General features: G+C 29.9%; 1 protein-coding gene across 5 annotated transcripts; it reads left to right on the forward strand.

Annotated features, from left to right (window-relative positions):
* Window positions 1-641: 641 nt before the first annotated feature.
* On the forward strand, window positions 642-14,555 carry LOC125857067 (uncharacterized). Of its 5 annotated transcripts, XR_007445589.1 has the most exons (10): window positions 642-721; window positions 917-957; window positions 1,097-1,180; window positions 2,542-2,601; window positions 7,428-7,581; window positions 7,745-8,024; window positions 8,137-8,224; window positions 10,333-10,454; window positions 10,541-10,634; window positions 10,796-10,828. XR_007445589.1 is itself a non-coding variant. In XM_049536730.1 (9 exons), exons 5-8 carry the CDS (start codon window positions 7,438-7,440, stop codon window positions 10,400-10,402), a joined length of 582 nt encoding a protein of 193 aa, XP_049392687.1. In that variant the 5' UTR covers window positions 659-721; window positions 917-957; window positions 1,097-1,180; window positions 2,542-2,601; window positions 7,428-7,437; the 3' UTR covers window positions 10,403-10,454; window positions 10,541-10,630. The 5 variants fall into 5 exon arrangements, 3 of the variants coding, with proteins under 3 accessions (XP_049392687.1, XP_049392688.1, XP_049392689.1); XM_049536730.1 differs by lacking the exon at window positions 10,796-10,828 and having other exon boundaries at window positions 659-721; window positions 10,541-10,630; XR_007445590.1 differs by lacking the exons at window positions 642-721; window positions 10,796-10,828 and adding an exon at window positions 1,503-1,559 and having other exon boundaries at window positions 893-957; window positions 10,541-10,630.
* The last annotated feature ends 846 nt before the right edge of the window (window positions 14,556-15,401 follow it).

Raw genomic sequence — 15,401 nt, forward strand, 5'->3', positions numbered from 1 at the left:
TTTTAAAATTTGGGTGGTTCTTTACTTGGGTGGGTTATTTTAATTCAATATTTGTTCACAATTTTGATTTTTTTTTTATTAAAAAGATAATAATGACGTGGTTGAATTATAATTGGACACGTGTAAAAAGTGGTTTTGCAAAATCACTATTAAAAAATAATGGCATGAATGAGCTTTTTCTTAAACGATAATGACATAGATGAACCAAACTTTTAACGAATAACATAAATGAACTTTTTTCTAAAAGTTCGATGGCATATTTGAGCCTTTTCCCATAAATTTCTATTATATAGAAGAGTGAAGCCTAGGACGACCAGGGGCAAATAGGTAATTTTACACTAAAAAATGGACAAATTTTTCTATTCCAAAAGCAAAAAGGACAAATAGGTAATTTTACACTAACAAAATGACAAATCTCAGTTCCAAAAGCAAGATTTCTAAACCCATTTCTCTTCCATCTTCTAGAACCATCCGTCTTCAATCTTTCACACTCCAAACAAAGGATTTCAACACATTCCAAGCACACATACTTGCTCAAACATGATTCTAAAAGCATAATTTCTTCCATCCCTCTTGTTCCAACAACAGTCAATCGATTCGCATTTTCTGATTTAGGATAGGATGACTCTTTTTTAGAGCTTTTGTTGGATTATACCAAGTGCTAAGACAGGGGTTCTTGGTTTTGGACTTTTGGCATTTTGGTGGTTGTGCTTGTGTTAATGTATGCATAAAGCTTTGATCTTTGTTCATTTTTGTTTGTTTAGATGATTCTCTTCTTTTCTTTTGGAAATTTTGGTGGACTATACCAAATGCTTTGTACACTTGTTTGGTTCATGACTGCATGTTTGTAATTTTTGGTTTTTGATATTGGTTTTGTCTGTGTCAGTAGGGTTTGATTTTCTTTCTGTTTGTTTAGATGGATGAAGAATATAACAAGCTTGGTGAAGCCGGCCATCGGTAACGACGTCATCACTATCATTAAAGTTCTATATTTTTGACTTTTTGTACTTTCCATTTTTTCAATTTCATCAGATTCAGAAATAAGATTTTCAGTTTCTTCTTCTTTATCATAAATTAAACCTATTATTCATTTCAGATCTTAACATCAGGACAATTTTATGATCAACAATCATCATCAATAGAGACTTGCTCATCTTCTTCAACTGAATTTTAAACTCTGGTATGTTTCATTCATTTTGTCAATCTTTAACAAAAAAAATAATAAATAATAAATAATAATTAATAATTATAACTATTATAATAATTTATTTATAATAATAAATAAAAAAACTAAGGCGGTAATTCAAGGGTATAATTGTCGTTTTATATTATATTCACAATGCTTGATATTTAATTTATTTTTTATGTATAAAATATAATTTTTTACTTGTCCATTAAACCCTTTCCACGTGGCTGAATATTAAACACACAATTACAAAATATCTTCTGTCTAGAAATTTCCATCATACCTATAAATAACTCTTCATCTTCTCTTCTCACAGATAGTTCATCTTCCTGTAATATCAAGTTTGTTTTGTCTTCTGTTCTTTAAATTTCAGGTAACTTCTTCATCAAATTTTTTGTCGTTCTCTCATATATTTATCTTCTTCTTTTTTTCTTATTATTCACATAGCTATCTGTTAGTAATTATGATTTCAAGAAAGTTGGATTAGCACGTTTATCTATATTTACATCACTTTAGTTGAGTTTGCCTATATGAATCTTCTCTACACATTCACCATTATTAAGGTGGTGTGGAGATGATTCATTGAAAGTAGGCTATATTAGTAAATCTATCTCAAAAAATGTAACCTTTATTGGCTTGGAGCACCGTTGTGCTTTGTAAAGTTCATATAGGTTGTCATTTTTAGGGGTGATGCTTGATGTGGTTCGTTCTGAGATTTCTGCATTGGTTTATGCTATCTGCATTTTGTTTCTATCTAAGAGAATGTAGTCGACATTTTGCCAATGTATTATGACTAAGAAGTTTCCATTCTAATTGTTTATCTCTCGTGTAGAATTTTACACAACAGATAACTGTTAGAAATCAACCATTTACAGTTTGTACAATTTTGGGGTATGTAACTGATCACCCAAGCTTATTTTTATTCATGTTAGTGTGTAACACATTTTTCCAGTTAAATTTTAAGCTGCAGCCTTAATTGAGATGTATACTTCTTTTTAGTTGGTAACAGTTATGAAATAGGATAGAGCTGTATGTTTGTCCATGGTCTTAATGAGCTATTTGTTGTTTGTTTTCTTCTTTGACTGGTGACTTTAAAATGAATTTGAAATGATAACATTCTGTTGCTTAGTGTTGACAAAAGCTAGTCTCACTATTTTCTTCTTTAGCTGGTAACTTTAAAATGAATTAGAAATGATAACATTCTATTGCTTAGTGCTGACAAAAGCTAGCCTCACTATTCTCATTCCATATTCTCTTCTGCATTACTATTTAAATCAGCCTTACATTTTTAAATTATTTCTTTAAACATGTCTATTATATTATTTAATATATGGTTTGAACTATTAACTTTACAGAATTTCCACTTCATTGCGGTTGTTGTTTGCTCCAGTGTTTCACTTTTCTCTAAGTGTGTGGTAAGTATTACTCAACTAATCCCTTATTTAAATCAGCCTTACATTTTTTGCATTTTTTATTTTTTTTTAATTGCGGTAGTTGTTCGCTCCTGTGTTTCACTTTTTCTCTAAGTGTGTGGTAAGTATTACTCAACTAATTCCTTATTTAAAATTATTACTATTATTTACCAGATAATTATTTTGTGTAAAATTTTTTTGATCCCAAAGATGTCAAGTAATAGAAATTATAAAAATGTGCATGCTTTTCAAAAATCAAATGCGGATAGAAATGCTAGGAGACGTGAATTATATAGATTGATGCCACCTGAGGAAAAAGAAATTCTTCTGGCACGCCGTCGAGCAAAGAGAGCTGAAATGAGAAAACATAACTTATCTGAAAGTTCAATGAATAATGATTTGACTACTGCATCATCTTCTAATTCCACCATTATTTATGTTGCACAAAGTTCTAATCTTATGAGACAACGCATGTTGCTCCTACCAGAAATAGGTAGTACTATGCCATCAGAAATTAATTATATCAAATTAAAAGAAGTATCAAATTGTCAATTTTGTAAAGCCATAAAATTTGAATATGAACCGCCTGCATTTTGCTGTAGCAATGGTTCTGTTCAATTAAGTACACATGAGATTCCAGTAGATTTAAAGAACCTTTATCTGGAAAATACAGAGCTATCAAAACATTTTAGAACTTACATTAGAACGTACAATAATATATTTGCTTTCACATCTCTTGGAGTAACTTATGACAAGGAATTAGCAAAAAGAAATAATGGTATTTATACTTTTCGGGTTCAAGGTCAGATGTATCATTTCATCAATGACTTGATTCCTAAAGATAAAAAAGGAAAAAATCTTCAATTATATTTCTTTGAGAGTGAAAATGAATTAAGAAATCGAATGGCATGTTCAAAAAAATTAAATGAGTATGTTGTGAGAACTTTGATGGAAATATTAAAAATTAATCCATACTCTATGTTTTTAAAATCTTTAGTAGATGTTCCACAACTATTTGATTTTTATATTGCACTTAAGTGTGATTCTGGCTTAGATCAGCGTATATATAACTTACCAACAGTATCAGAAGTTGCAGGAATATGGGTAGAACAAGATATTACTAATTCTATTCCTACACCACATATTCGAATATATACAAAAGGTGATAAGAGACAATTGGTAAATTATTATTACGGTTGTTATGATCCATTGCAATATCCATTGCTATTTCCATATGGTCAAGGTGGATGGCACTGTGGTATTAAAAAAATTAAGTGCTCTTCAAGAACATCAACACAAATATATTGCGAACAAGAACAATTACCAAGTATAAAAAATATGTGTTCAATAGATGGACTGCTTAACATGGAAGCCGAAGTTATGCTAAAACAAAAGCACAAACGAGACACAATTTCTTGTCGTGAATATTATTGTTACAAACTTCAAATAAGAGATGATGAAAATATAGTCTTACATGCAGGAAGATTATTCCAACAATATGTAGTAGATGAATGGATAAAAATTGAAAGTCAACGATTAGACTTTGCTTCTTTTAATCAAGATTTAATTAGAACTGATGTATTAGACGAAATTTTGGATGTTTTACGTAAGGGGGAAAGAGAAGCTTCACATATAGGAAAACAACGCATACTTCCACTTAGCTTTACTAGAGGTCCAAGAGATATGCGTAGACGGTATATGGATGCTATTGCATTAGTGTAACGTTTTGGAAAACCTGATATATTTTTTACTATAACATGTAATCCTTCTTGGTCTGAAATAGAAGAAAAACTTATAGCAACTGATGAGGTACAAAATAGGCCCGATCTGGTTAGTAGAGTGTTTAGAGCAAAAGTAGAAGAATTAAAAAATGATATAATGAAAAGACATATATTTGGTAAAGTTGCAGCATTTATGTATACAATAGAATTTCAAAAACGAGGACTTCCCCATGCTCATTTTCTTATTATACTAAATGAGAATTACAAATTACTAACTCCAGAAGCATATGATCGATTTGTATGTGCTGAAATACCAGATGAAAATATATATCCCTATTTATACTCACGTGTTACACAACACATGATGCATGGTCCTTGTGGTAATTTGAATCCAACAAATTCTTGTAGGAAGAAAAAAGGACGTTGTAAAAATAAATATCCTAAAGAGTTTGTAGAACAAACAACTAAAGGAAAAAATTCATACCCAATTTATAGAAGACGAAATACAGGAAAAAGTGTGAAAATTAGAGGACACTTTCTTGATAACTCATGGGTTGTTCCTTACAATCCATATTTACTTGTAAATTCAACTGTCATATAAATGTAGAGATTTGTTCGGATATAAAAGTTGTGAAGTACATTTATAAATACATTTGCAAAGGACATGATAAAATAGCATTTCATATACAGACTAATGATGTAAACCTAGAGATAGATGAAATAAAAGAATATCAATCTGCTAGGTGGGTATCACCACCTGAAGCTGCATGGAGAATATTCGCTTTTCCTATTAGCGAAATGAGTCCAAGTGTATATCATCTACAACTACATCTTGAAGGACAACAACTTGTTTCCTTCAAAAGTACTGACAACATTAGTAAAATTGCAAGTAATCCCATGATAAGAAAAACAATGTTAACCGAATTTTTTTTAATGAATAAATCAAACAAAGAAGCTATGGACCTAAATTTATTATATCGTGAATTTCCAGAACATTTTGTATGGTCAACAACAAATAAAATGTGGACACGTCGTAAACGAGGTCATGTTATTGGACGTGTAGTGACATGTCATCCAACCGAAGGAGAAAGATACTATCTTAGACTTCTTTTAATGAACGTAAGGGGGCCAAAATCATATGAAGATCTGCGAACTGTAAATGGAGTACAATATAATTCATTTAGAGAAGCTGCAGAAAAAAGAGAACTATTACTTTGTGATAATAATTTGGTAGAATGCATGTCTGAAGCTGCAAGTTATCAAATGCCATCCAGTTTAAGACAATTATTTGCTATGTTATTGATTTATTGTAATCCAACAAATCCTAGAGAATTATGGGAAAGATTTGAAAACCCAATGTCTGAAGATTTCAAAAAAAGTTCGAACATAAATGTAAGAGAAATACGTTATAAAGTATTAAATTACATTAATGATATTCTTCATTCAATGGGTCGTGACATTAATGAATTTGATCTAATTTCAGAATATATCAAACCTTCATCAATAGCAAAAGAAGCTAAAGAAGTTCATTACGAAACAAATATCATTGTTAGTGAGGAAGATTTATTATTAAAAAATAAATTAAACACTGAACAAAGAAAGGCTTACAATATTATTCTTGATAGAGTATTGTCAAATAAATTTGGGGCATTCTTTATTGATGGTCCTAGTGGAACTGGTAAAAGTTTTTTATATCGTGCTTTATTAGCTAGAGTAAGACACAAGGGATATATAGCTTTAGCGACTGCAAGTTCTGGTGTTGCAGCTTCACTTCTTCCTGGAGGTCGAACTGCTCATTCTCGATTTAAAATTCCTATTGATGTCAATGAAAATTTTACTTGCAATATTAGTAAACAAAGTTCACTAGGATCTTTAATACGAGATGCACGATTAATTGTGTGGGATGAAATTTCAATGGCAAAAAAGAAAATGGTTGAAGCATTTGACTTACTTTTAAGAGATCTAATGGAAACAAATACGTTATTTGGTGGTAAAATAGTTGTTTTTAGTGGTGATTTCAGACAAACTCTTCCTGTTGTTCGTAGTGGAAAAAAAGAAGATTTTATTCGTGAAAGTTTATTGTGTTCTGAAATTTGGAATCAACTTGAAAAATTACAGTTATCGAAGAATATGCGTGCAACTAAAGATCCTGAATTTTGTGAATACTTAATGAGAATTGGTGATGGAAAAGAAAAAACAAATGACCATGGAAAAATTCAAATTCCTCATTCCCTCATTATTCCTTTCACTTCTGAAAAAGAATCTCTAACTCTTCTCTTTAGAAATACTTATCCAGATTTATACACATGTTGTACAAAAACTTCGTTTATTACTTCACATGCTATTCTAACAACTAAAAATGATTTTGTTGATGAAATAAATGACATGTTGATCTCTCAATTTCCAAACACTGAAAAAGTCTATATTGCTATAGATGAAACTATTGATCCAAAGGATCAAAGTGAATATGAAGATTTCTTACACACTTTAAATCCTACTGGTTTACCTCCATACAAATTAACTTTGAAGAAAAGTTGCCCGATTATGTTATTAAGAAATTTAAATCCCTGTGAAGGTTTATGCAATGGGACACGCTTAATATGTAATGATTTTAAACCTCATGTTATCAGTGCAACAATATCTAGCGGAGATTTTAAAAATACACATGTATTTATTCCACGAATACCACTCATGACTTCAGAAGATGAAAAATTGCCTCTTCCTTTTAAGAGAACACAATTTCCTATACGATTATGTTTTGCCATGACTATAAATAAAGCTCAAGGACAGACATTAGATTTTGTTGGTATATATTTACGTGAATCTGTCTTCTCTCATGGACAATTGTATGTTGCTTTATCAAGAGCGACAAGTTCTCACAATGTAAAAGTATTAATTAGACCACCTATAATTGACGAAAATGATGATCATTCAACATATAATGTTGTCTACAATGAAATTATTGAAAAGGCCTTTTCTTGAACTTTGTGATTTAATTTGCAATGGTAAATCTCATATACAACTTACTTATGTTTATCTATATTATAATATTGCTTTCATTATACATTTACCTTTAGCTTATCCTCTTATAATGTATTTTAGTTGCAGATAGTTCAACATGGCGGAAAGATATACCATCAATATAATCACTCCCAATACTAAAGATTGGACCTGTAAAGTCCAAGTTGTTGATAAAAGTCGACCAAGGGACAACAAAGATAAAACCACAAAATACCAAGTCTTAATTCTACAAGATGAAGAGGTATTTATTTTTATTAATTTATTATTGATTTTAAAATCGTAACTTTACTTCAGTTAACTAAATAATCCATTATTTTATATTTTTACTTTAATAATATGAAAAATAATAAAATAACTTTTAAATTTTACACAACTAATCAAACTTTTTACAAATTCTTTTACAGGAGAATCAAGTTCAGGCCACTATTTACAGTACTGATATAACATATTTTGAAAAAGAATTTGCTCCTTTCAAGACTTACTTGGTATCTGTTGCACAAGTGAAAGTACCACCTCTTGGATATGAAAATTCGCTTAACAAATTCATTTGGAAACTTGATAAAAACGCCATTGTTGAACCAGTTGAAGAGGTCAAACCTCCACAGGATCCATTACCACCACCAACACGACTAGCTCTTACCACATTTGACACTTTTGAGAATCAACCCAAAGAATTTGAATTTGGTATTTATAAATTTATTTAATTATTCTTATTATTCACATAAAATCCATTGTTACTATAATAGAATATTTCTCATGATCTAATTATTCTTTCTTTATTTTTGTTTAATGCAAGATGTACTCGCCATTGTCATTAATGGTAGTCCTTCAACAAAGACTACAACTGGAAAGCGAATTCAAGAGTTTATTGTCATGGGCAAGCTGTAAGTATATACAGAATATCACTCTTGTCATTTATCTTCATATCTTATTACTTGTTTTCAAATAAAGGTTCTTTTTGGTTGATAGTGTTTTCTTTTTTTCTTTTCCATTTTCGTAGTTGATGTATATACTTGTATTTAATAAAGTGATTAATTCTTTCGAGTTTCAGTAACGTTGTCTTTGTAGTTGTCTTCTCCAAATGGTTACTACTTTTTCGGAGTTTAATTGTAGTTTTAGGACTGTTTTTGTTTATTTTTGCGAAGATTGTCTTTTTCTTCTTTTTTTTTTTTTTTGGTTTGTTTGTGCATCTTCCCCTCTCTTTTGTTAGAGTAATGTGATTGAATAGTCCTTCAACAAAGACTATAACTGGAAAACTAATTCAAGAGTTTATTATCATAGACAAGCTGTAAAATTAATTCAAAAGGTTACAATTTTTTTTTAGTAGTGTGTACTGTTACTCAATTGATGTGATGCTAATAATAATACAAAATTCCAAAATATATACAACTTTCATATGACTTTATATACTGAAGGTTACATTTAACATAGAATTATTATAATTAATATATAAAGATAACATAAAGTGTAGATTTTCTTGCAGAGAAAAGATATTTTTGATGGGCCAAAACAAAATGATAAGATATGATAATGATGTCTCTGGTCTCTTATTTGCTTTCTATGTTATTCCTTGTTCATCTTCTTCATTCCACTAGCTTCTGTAAAAATGCCATAACCATGAAAGTTTCGATCTTGATTCTAAACATAAACCTGATGCAATAATTCATTGAAACCTGAAGCATGATCCTGACGCAATAATTGATTAGGACCTGAAGACTGATTCTGTTAAGTCTTTCTAGCTGTTTCACACTCTCATGCTTTGTTTGTTTATTGGTGACTGAAGTAAGCCTGTTCAATGTCTGGAAAGCTTTTAATTTCCGAGTGAAATGGCAAACATATTATGGGATGAATCTGGATATGTGAAAGTTGCAGATCTGCCTACTTTATACCATGTTTTAGTTACTCCTGTGTTTACTTGCTTTTTTTGCTTTTTGCTAAATAATATCGTATATAAACAATTGGTTTTAGGTTCAAAAAGTTCTCATGGTTCTACTGTAGTCAATCAATAGAGTGAAGTAAAGGTTCAGTTTTAATAAGGATTGATCTTATTCCTGGTTTGTTCCTGCCCTTTTATTTTAGATGAATTAACTTCCCAATATTGTGGAGAGAGTCTATTAAAAAGAAATACACTGGTTGCCCTGTTTGATTTGTTTTCTCTGGTATGATTTTCTGTTATTTCTTAAAGATCAAGATTAAATTTTGATCAACAGCTAATGATATCCAAGTTAATTACGGTTCCTGGTAGATATTAACTTCTTGTCATGTTGTATTTCTTTTTCATACCTACTTTGATTTGTTGTATTCGGAAGGGAAAAGTTTGCGAACACTCTATCTCCCCTTAACCCACATGTTGTATGTCCTAGCATTTAGAGCTGACATTCCAGACAATACTTCAAATAGGACAACCCCAAAAGAGTAGACATCACACTTTTCTTTTACTTGCTGTCTTCTAAAGTACTCTTGATCCAAATATCCAAATCAAAAACCTTTGCCACTCACTTGTCATCCACCAAAATATTTGTAGTTTTCACATCCCTATGGATGATAGTGTACCTTGGACCTGTGTGAAGATAGTGAAGACCTCTAACTGCACCAATACAAATATCCAACCTTTGCTTCCATCACAAAGGTGGCTTATTGTGCTTGTAAAGGTTCTCTCTCAATGGCCCATTAGCCATGTAATCATAGACTAATATCATCTCATCATTTTCTTCACAATCCCCAATCAATGAGACTAAGTGTCTGTGAATCTCAATTTTCAATCACTTTGAATACCTGTAGTACTTTGATAGATTAAAAAGTTCATCAATTTCGCTGTTCAACTCAACTCTTTTCTTTGTTCGTGAATCTTATATTTTGACTTTTATAGCACAAAAATGCTGGTATTTGTTGATAATAATCAGATTTGAATTTTATTATTTATAATGTTTTTACAATATCACATATCTTCTGCAACTTTAATGTTTGAAAACATCCTTCAAAACATATGCAGGAAAAAACCAACAAAACCGACACTTTGGGAGGATTTTATTGATCATGAGGGAGTTAAACTTTTCAACTAACTTCATGATTACCCGATCATTCTTGCTAGGAAAATTGGGAAATCATCCTAAGGTAAAAGTGCAAATAAATTTATTTTTCCCTTTATTGAAAAATAGATGACATGATGAAACTAAAATGGCATATTCAAATGCACATAGGAACGTCGAATAGATTTGTTGGTTTGACGAGCAAATTCAATACAACAATTGAAATCAATCCTCCATATCCACAAGCTGCTGAGTTAAGGACGTGGTAATATACATTTTTATTTAATGCATCGAAATTTCAAAATATTTTGAGATATAAAAAACATCTTTAATCTTACAATCACAAAGTTTTGAAATTTCACTTTTATTTCTTTTATTTTGGATGAGCTAATATTAATAAATTTTTGTATTTTTACTTGTTTATAGGATCAAACCAATTGAAACAAAGCTTGTTTCTTATAAGATGAAAAGTACAACTCCAATTGGCTCTATTATGTTGATTCCATTTGAGGATGAAGTTATATCTGTGGCTAACATCCAGGCACAACCTCCGGTGAGAACAACAACTATATTATTCTATTTTTTTTTTTTTTAATTTCCCAGTAAAAAAATAAGAGACAAAGAAACTATTCAATGCTCTATGAAACTATTGGAATTGCACATATATGTTTTTGTCCTTAACTCAAGTTAATATAATTACACAAATAATTTTAGTTATAAGTAAATACACATTTTTCCATTTTTACTCTACAGTTGATCTTGATGTGTAATCTATACACTATTCAATAATCTATTGTGAAACCTCGAAATTTGATGATGATTATTGCTTTATTCAAGTACCATGACTGAGATATTATTTTCTTCCTAACTATTGCAATGACTACTACAGTAGAAGGTGAATAGTTGTATTAAGATATTGGTATCTCTTTTTGAAGGGACAAGTATTTAATGTTGAGGCTGAATTGTCCCTTGCAAGTAAGGACCAACGCTTTAGTGTGTTAGCATGCTCAAATTGTAAGCAATTGTTCACGAGATATAATGTGCGAAGGGAAATATACTGCACAAGTTGTCACCGATCCACACATCTTATTCCTAGGTATTTTTGCTCTTCTACAAAATTAATAATAAGTAATTAAGATTATTTATTTTGTTTGTTCAAAGAAATAAATGTCTTAACTAACCATTATTTTAAAATATTTTCATTAATTATCAAAACAGATGTCAATTTGAAGTTACTATTAAGGACAACAACGGTTTTGCAACAACTATTATTTCGGATGAAATTGCAGAGAAAATGTTGCACCTCACTTCAGAAGAAATTTATGAAATTTGCTTCGTCAAGGTACATATTACTTTTTGCTCACCAAATAATAACAAAAAGCCTGTTCTGATTTTGTATTTTCTTATAAACTCTGCTGCTGGCTTGTAACAGTTAAAGGAATCTACGATGAAATGTTCTAACTCACTACTGTCTAAATTAAATGCACATAATAACATCGCAAGTAGTAATCCTAAAAATATCTACCCTACATTATAAAGTAGGCTATAATCTTATCTTGCGTGTGAAGATATGTAATATCAATTACTTATTTTTAGATTACTAATCATATATGTATATATGTAATTAAATTATGGCCAATTACTTTCTTTAATTATGTGAAAAATATACTATCTAACTTTTAAGAGTTTCAACTAAGTAAACATATAACTTCCTTAACTTGAAAAGGATACTATAGCTCTATAGGCTTAGAATTCTAGCATAAGAAAATTTGTAATAAAAATTCATTTTGTATAATGTAAGTTGTGAAGACCTTTATAGTAGGAAGAACTTCAGCTCACCGCTTTCCAACAATATCTCGTCAGTTCCTTATCAAATAGCATAGAATGTTATAAATGATGAGGGAATGGAAACTTACCTTCAATAGACAAATATCTCGTGAATCACCCAACTTATACTTTTTGTTGTCTGTTTACAGTTAACTTTTTTTATAACATCTCACATAGTTACCCATTGGCTGAGAACTTTATGCCTAAGCTGTCATGCGCACCTACCACAATAGGCGTCACCGTTTTAGAACTGCTACATGTGTGGCTCTGATTAGTTGAAAGACCTTTAATATTGAATTTGAGTTCAGATGTAAATACATAAACATAGAGATAGTGATTTTCCTTTAAAAACAAACTTAGTATCTTTTTTGTGATTCACTTTTCTTTCCTCATCCACTTTTTTTTTTATGTGAAAATTCATGATCCTTGCATATGATATTGTTGTTGAACATCTTCTTTTATGGTAAAAATATCGGATCTCTTTCGATTTGTCTGTTCGCTTTATTTCTTATTATTATATATATAATATATAAAATATTAATGATTTTGTTATTATTAATCATTCTTTTCCATTTTTTCAGAAAGAAACATTATCCCTCCAAAATGTGGAAGATGAATTGAACGGCAAGATATTTAACATTCAAGTAAAAAGGCTATTCACAAAAAAATTGGATGCAACGCAAAAATTATCCATTTTGTCTTACCTGGAGAAACAAGATGTGATTCATAAATCAATGGCATCTACGACAGTCAATATTACAGATGCGAAAAAGCGCACAATTGAACATCTTAGTTCAGGAGAAAAAGAATATCCAAGCATGGCAATGAAAAATCCTCCCATGAAAAAGAATTAAAAGGTATTTGAATTATTTTGTACATTGTTTAAAAGTTCATCTTTCCAATTGACTAATATAAATAGGATTTACTTCTCTTTGTATTTATTTTCTTTGAATTCAATTCAGTGTCTAGACATATTATCTTTGATTGTTTTGAATTGCAGTTGGAACACTTTTGTTGTGATTCTCGAAACAGTCATTTTTTGCACTCTTTTGATGCTGCCACTGTATGCCGTGTTTTGCAAGCTTTTGATGTTGCTATGTGGATGCCTTATGTTCCTGTTCTTTTGCGGAAATTGAAAATATTTTCTCCTATAATAGCAGGTTAGTTAAAAGTTTATCTTTTTACAGGTACTCCATTTATCAACTTAAATAAAAATATATTCTTTCTGCTGTTATAATTATTGTTATGACTAAAGACTATTGTGTTCATTTTTAGTTCCTAAAAGATGATATAACCTTCCTCTATTGATCTTGTTGGAATAACCACCTTAAACTGATAGATTCAAAAACTACAATATGAAATAACAGTTAATAATTAAAAACTTGTGAAATTAAACCTGTTTGGTAAAATTGTTTGCCTATTTTGATTTATATTTCTTCTGCAAATTTGTCTGAATTAAAACTAACAAGATATAATTAATCCTCTTATATCTATATTTTCAACCATAGAAAAACTTTGATTATCCTTGATTAATGTTTAGTCCATCATTTCACATTATCTATCTAGAAAAAGATGATGAGAATAATCCTATATACTATATGCAAAGCTTGGGAAAGCTGCTTTATGCTATATAAACTTTACGAATTCTTATAATTTTTCATCAGATTTTATTTTTGCATCATACTATATTTTCTTTGTCTATATGAGTTAAAATTTGGCTTCAGTTACTTGGTTTCTACCTCTTCATGATTGATCGATACTTGAGATTCTTACAGTCGCGATCATATGTCCATATAGTATCTGCTCAAGATCTACATGTGAATCTCTTGAACTAAATTTCTCCAACACAAGTTTAAACTAAATTTAAAAAAAAATTCATAATTTTTTGTCCAGATTGATTAATCCTTTGACATTACCATCACAATTTTGAATCAATTTCTTTATGAATAATGCTCCTTTAGTCTTATATATAATATAGTTTGAGTTGTATCTTATGAATTACCAAGATTTTCTTCGCCTATATGGGTTAAAATCTTGGATGAGTATTGTCATTTTTTAAGCCTATTGAGCTTTGTTCCAGTTTGTTTGGTCATATTGTCACTATGCTTTCTTAACTATTTTTTTCCAATCGTTTACTATAATATTAATCTTTAATTTAGATCTCATTTCATACATTTGTAATTCATGCTTTAAGTTCTAAACATTTGGCTTTGTTTTTTTCTTTCACTATTTCTCATCATGCTCATTCTATGTTGTATAAATTATGTGATCCAGAAAATCCAAGCATGAAAGATGCATCTATTTTTGTCTAATTTAATCCCTCAATTTTAATGTAACAGGTGATTTGATCAAAGATGATTTAGGCAGCTCGGGGTCTTGCCTCGACAAATTATCTTATTCGCTTAGAAAGTTTCAGACATCAATATTCAGTTGTAGTAGACTTATTTCTGAAATATGTATCACTTATGATTTTAGTTTACAACTTCCACTTTAGTTTTTCTGTGATATGCTTAGATATGCCATGTCAAGGGTCAACTTGGAATCACTTGTGATTTCAAGTTCTCTGTCTCGGCTAGGGTGTAGACACAGATCTGACATATTTAAATTATTTTTAATAGTACATGAATATAATTAACTTTTTAAAATTATAGATCATTATATCCCAAATTTTATTTGCACCAAGACAAATTATGTTTAATAAGTTTAAAATATACAATTGCATTACTTTGTAATATTTAATTTTAGTTATGATTTAACATTAATCCTTTAATTTGCAAAAAAGGTGTATATGGTTCTTCTTGAATATGACAAGATGGTTGTTACGATTCTTAAGAAGAAATCAAGTGTAAGGTTGTTTGACTGGTTTAGAAATGCTCGCAAGAAAAATAATAAATTTTATTGATTTCTAATCATATACGAATAAAGCTTAATCAATATTTATTGAGCAATACATGAATTTAAGGCAAAGGTTGATTAGACAAAAAAAAAATCGAAAAATTAAAAAAAAAATAATTTGTTGCCTACTGAAATGCAATCAACATCAAGATGATTAGAAGAGATTCACAACCACATATAATATTATTCTTTTAACTTGTAAGCAATTCAATATGTAATTGAGTCATTGATTTTATTTTATTTTAAGGTCAAACAACCAGAAAGTGAACCGTCATATAATAAGTTTTTTTTGTGAGACCATGTAAGGAAC

The sequence above is a fragment of the Solanum stenotomum genome, chromosome 2 (assembly GCF_019186545.1).
Source record: "Solanum stenotomum isolate F172 chromosome 2, ASM1918654v1, whole genome shotgun sequence".
Lineage (NCBI taxonomy): Eukaryota > Viridiplantae > Streptophyta > Magnoliopsida > Solanales > Solanaceae > Solanum > Solanum stenotomum.

What these genes read in the sequence shown, in the direction of transcription:
- LOC125857067 (XM_049536732.1), top strand. Translation starts at nt 10,833, where the DNA reads ATGAAAAGTACAACTCCAATTGGCTCTATTATGTTGATTCCATTTGAG. An exon ending in TCCACACATCTTATTCCTAG is followed by an intron (nt 11,466 to 11,587) that starts GTATTTTTGCTC and finishes TTATCAAAACAG; the next exon opens with ATGTCAATTTGAAGTTACTA. An exon ending in ATGAAATTTGCTTCGTCAAG is followed by an intron (nt 11,712 to 12,777) that starts GTACATATTACT and finishes CCATTTTTTCAG; the next exon opens with AAAGAAACATTATCCCTCCA.